Below are 4,862 nucleotides of genomic sequence, written 5' to 3'. Positions count from 1 at the left end.
TTCCTGCTATTTTTACATGATAGACATAAAATGATGGGATCCATCTTTCCTGCGTCAAGTAAAGTAAATTAATCACATAGCTCTCTTGATAGCTGATGAAGAGACATATATCTCCAAAGGTCAGTTAATCTCCTAAACAGGAAAATGAACAGATGCACATAGTTGGTTATTGAAAGCTTTCTCTTTGCAACAGCACAGAATTCGAGACAAATATATATCTGTCAAAAAATATGCATGTTCATCCACTCTGAACTGCTTCCAGAGTGGTTGCAGTTTCTCGAACTATCATAGGCCTACACATAAATGCAGTGGTCTAAACAGCACATGTGATTTTGTGCCTTGTTACCACTTTGAACTAACTTCACTCAAGTTGTTAATTTTCTGTAGTACTCACAACATGATGCACCCGAAAGAAGAGGCTATTTTAGTCTTGCTTTATTTTATTCCAATTGAACAATGAAGAAGTAAGATAGGTAAAAAGCAACTGAGATCTCTAGGGGTAGCAGCCTTTTCATGGGTAGCTCTTCGTTTCTGTCTTCATCACAACTCCCTTGAGTGCCACTAGCCCCCAATATCTGTAGCAGTCAGAATCATTCAATTCATCTTGGTTTGTATGAGCTTTTTCTGCTAGAGAGAAGTACAAAATAAAAAGCAAATTAATTCTCTAATTAGACAATTGTATTTTCTGCAATATAGTACTTTGTTTTCTGTAGCTTTCTTTTCTGTCTACCACTTCCTCTGATTAGGAGTTGGATTTTTGCTTGTTTTCATTTGATGTCCTTCATAGGATCCTAGGCTAAATCATGTTGCAAGAGACCTCGAGAGGTCTTAAGTCCAATGTCAGGAGTAAGATCAAGTCAGGTTACTCAGGGTTTTATCTAGTCCAGTCTTCAAATCCCCAAAGGCAGCAGACTTTACAGGTTCTTTGGGCAGCCTGTGCCACTCACTGTCTGACTGTAATTGCATCAATTCTACACTTGTTTGTTAAAAAGTATATTGCTCTACTGTATACTGTAAAAGAATAATGCAAAGAATTAAATGCTTTGTGTTTTCTCCCCAAGATTAGTTTCAGAGTGAGAAAAAAAGCAAAGAATTAGCTACCCGTTACCAGTACATGATATATGCCTGGCAGAACTAATACAGCTCTGAACTTGAACTCTTGGTGGTAGGACTTACATTTCAGTACAGTTTCAAGACCGTATCTGACAGGGCTGGCAGAGCAGACTGGTGCCTGTTCCTAGTTCTGCATTCAATTTTTTTCTGTAAGTACTTTATTTTGAATAGCCTCATTGAAAATCAGAAGGTGTGACAGCTTCTATTTGTTTTTCTGATTGTTCCAATGGTTTTTATTGCTTGAAAATTACATTTCTATATGAAAAGAATAAATGGATCTCCCCTGTATGGAGACAAAGTCGCATCTTCCCTGGAAAATGGTTTCAGGGACAGAAGTTACTTATCTGGTGGTGTGGATGGTAGAGAGCAAGAGTCATAGCAGAAGAACCTGAGAACCTGCAGTCAACACACAACCTAAAAGGCTGCAGAGAAGCACAGGGAAGAAATAACCAGGCTTCGGTGGTGATGGAAAACAGCCTCTTGGGATCAGAGTACTTGGGAGTTTGCTACAAATCAGAAATCCTCTTTGATTGAAGCCAAACTTGAAAGGAAGGACAGGCAATGGGAGAGGTGCTCACATCTATTGTGTCTCATCTAGTTGGTTCAAATGTTCTTGGTCTTAAATTCCCTATTAAAAGTAATTAAATCTGTCTTTTTCTAGTTTAAAAGCCTTTTGTCTTCTCTAGAGAGATGTCTATAAGGAAAAGGCATGGACAGACGCATCTCAGTCCTTTGGCTGACTCTGTGTCCTGTCATAGAAAATGTTAGTACAGAGCATGTTTTGTTGCTAAAATTGGCTTGTTTAATTGACTTGCTGACTCATTTTTCCAGCTGGTCTGTCATTCTACTCAATTCCAGATGAGGCAATAGGAAAAAGAAAACTCTTCTGAATGTTCCACCCTCTTGTCAAGCCAAGTAACAATTAAAAAGTTCAATTTTCATTGAAGCTCTTTATCTCAGTTAATTATCCAAGGAACAGTAAATCAGATATATTGTCCTCTGTTTGTTGTCAATAATTTAAATTCTAAATTCTTTATAGATCAGTTGCAGATTTAACATGCTGCTGCTTTTCCCTAAATTACATACTGTTTTGCAACTTGAATCCAGGTTTAATTTTTACATTTGAGATCAAATGCTAGACTGTCCCAGCTAATTGAGTCCTGTTCTATACACACACAAGCAAACTCACATGATTCTGTCTTAACTTACTTAAGTAGTTACTTTTAATCCAAAAAAGACATCAGGTCACTCAACTATCTAACTAGTGGCCTTTGGTGGGGCTTTTTGTGTTTCACCATAATTTTTGAGAAGAATGCTATCTGAATCAAGTATTCAGTGGATGCTAAAGTGGTGGGAGTGGTGAGTCCAAAAAAGAACAAGAGTGTAATAAGTAGGGACCTCGTGAGCTGAGAGATACTCTTAGTAAATAACATTGTGATATTCAGCTTGGAAAAAATAGATGGTAATTAAATAGAAACAGAAAGATCCATTAGAAGGGTTATAGCTGACACTTTGTAAAAGAGGTCAAGAACAAATGGGAAAAGGCAAATGTAACTTGGATTTACAATGTGTTACAGCATTAAAAAAATAAATGAGATGCAGACATATCAGGAGTCATGTTCGCACTATCAATACTGATATTTTCAGGGCAATAGAAGGCATTTTTCATCTGTCTTTATCCATATGAACTGTGAGAAAAAAAAATTACCATCACACATGTACAGTCATTCCCATACCTGCCTAGGTAACAAGAATTGTAATTTGCTTGACTCACTACTGAGAAATGACCCTGTATAGGATAGTCTTATTAGTTTTGCTGAAAAACTTCAAATTTTGTCCTGAATAAAGCACCTGAATAAGCATTCAGTGCAGCAGAGCAGTTGCTTTAATTCTGCTTTTTACTGCAGAAACAAAAGGTTTGTATGGATAAAGCAAATCAAAACATACTGTTAATTAAAAATGGCATCTAGCATAAATCTTTGTTTGCCCTTCTTCATATAAGGGTCAACATTAATAAAATTTCATCAATTGCTAGCTGCTGACTGATGATTTGGAGCTATTTCTACAGCTCTTGGTTAATACATAAGCTCTGATTATGTATGTAACATATTCTTTGTTGATTACTTGACAAATGAAGGTTTAGGTAGTAACCACATATGCTAAATAATGTGATAAAAATTTGTATTAATAATAATTTAAAAATTTAACAATTATCAGTTGTTTACAAAAAATCCCTGCAATTTTATATTCTGAATATTATTTGAAGAAAACATTAACTTACTACTCAGTTATAACCTGCATGTACATTAATTGTACTACAGGTTAATTTTAAACATAGTCATCAAGCTCCATAGAAAGGAATTTATATTCTGATTTCATGTTGTGATCTGTGATTTGCAAAGGGAAGCGGTAAAGTTAATGATCGATAAAGGCAGTCCAGTCCTTGGACATTCGTTCAGAGAGACATGGTAACAGTGAACGACTTATTAAAACTGTTGTGAAAACATTTTTCCCACCTTTTACAGAAAGACTCAGCCTCTGAGCTAAGTATTCATCCAGAAGATGAAAAATAATATTTCTAGTTTTTCTACATATTGTATAGGATTTTAAATTTGTCTACCACATTACTAGTTTTTAGGGATTTTTTTAGCTTTGTTGTATTTTTTTTCACTCAAATCAGTCAGTTTGCATGGAAAATAATTATAACTCTGTTTTCTGTCCAAAGCTTGGATGGAATTTTGTGAATCTTCTGAAGGCGTGGCTCCCCTCAAGTTACTGAGGCAGATTGGATTTGCGTTGATTAAACAGAATAGAATTCTGGTTATAAAACACATAGCTTTAATGAATATCAAGAGCTTAAAGGGAACTATCAGAAGCTTAACCCTTCCGTGGAACCGTGTTGAACTAATATAGTGGTTTTACATGAAAAAAATGAAAGTCTGAACAAAATGAGGATTTGTTTTCCGTAGTATATGAAAATTTCATCTTTTTTTCCCTGAAATCGTTTATATTCTAGAAATCTTGTTTTGCATTGATTTGAATTCTGCTTCCATGCATATGTTCATTTTAATTCATTGGTGAGTATCTAATATTGACAGGAGATTACATCAACTAATTTAACAAAAACTGAAGAAGTATAATTACCATGCTAGGAAAATAAAAAGAAATTCAAATGGTTCATGGGCAGTAGTCAATGTAAGAGCTTTAAAATATGAGAGATGTATGAAAGAACATTCTTCTTGAGTTCTACTTCATGAACCAAAATAATTAATAAGAATACATAAAATATAATAACAGTGTATCTATTATGATGATAAAAAATTTAAAAAAACACACGTTTCTGCCCATGTATGAAAAATCCAAATATTATTAATTTAAGAGGTGCAGCTAATTAATGATATATAGTTACTTTATATACATTCTTTTTTAACTTTCATAGGTACGTGTGTTCACATTTTCTGTTGGTCAACATAATTATGACAAAGGACCCATACAGTGGATGGCCTGTGAAAATAAAGGTACTTTGTTTTTCTTTTATACTAGTCTTTGCTAGAGCTTTGGATAGGTAATATATGCGTTATTCTCTAAAAATTACAGATATTTTTCAGCTTGATTTTTAGCTTTTTTGTATTTTAATATAAAAATTCCAAGAAGTTATTTGATTAAATAATGTGTGTATACATATATATTTATTTCTGATTGCTTTATTTAAAACTTTGTATTGTAAGATAAATATCACAGTAAATAAT

General features: G+C 34.0%; 1 protein-coding gene across 1 annotated transcript in view; it reads left to right on the top strand.

Annotated features, from left to right (window-relative positions):
* The window catches only part of LOC104542780 (voltage-dependent calcium channel subunit alpha-2/delta-1-like), a gene marked incomplete at both ends in the record, with an annotated part of 141,820 nt that extends 137,189 nt beyond the window's left edge, over window positions 1-4,631 (top strand). The window contains one exon of the mRNA XM_010187209.1: window positions 4,553-4,631. Within this exon, the coding sequence (XP_010185511.1) occupies window positions 4,553-4,631 (79 nt within the window). The remainder of the gene's footprint in view (window positions 1-4,552) is intronic.
* Window positions 4,632-4,862: the final 231 nt, after the last annotated feature.

Source organism: Mesitornis unicolor, unplaced genomic scaffold (assembly GCF_000695765.1).
Source record: "Mesitornis unicolor isolate BGI_N332 unplaced genomic scaffold, ASM69576v1 scaffold1896, whole genome shotgun sequence".
In the NCBI taxonomy this organism is placed as follows: Eukaryota; Metazoa; Chordata; class Aves; order Mesitornithiformes; family Mesitornithidae; genus Mesitornis; species Mesitornis unicolor.
This window is presented reverse-complemented; position numbering and strand designations above follow the sequence as displayed.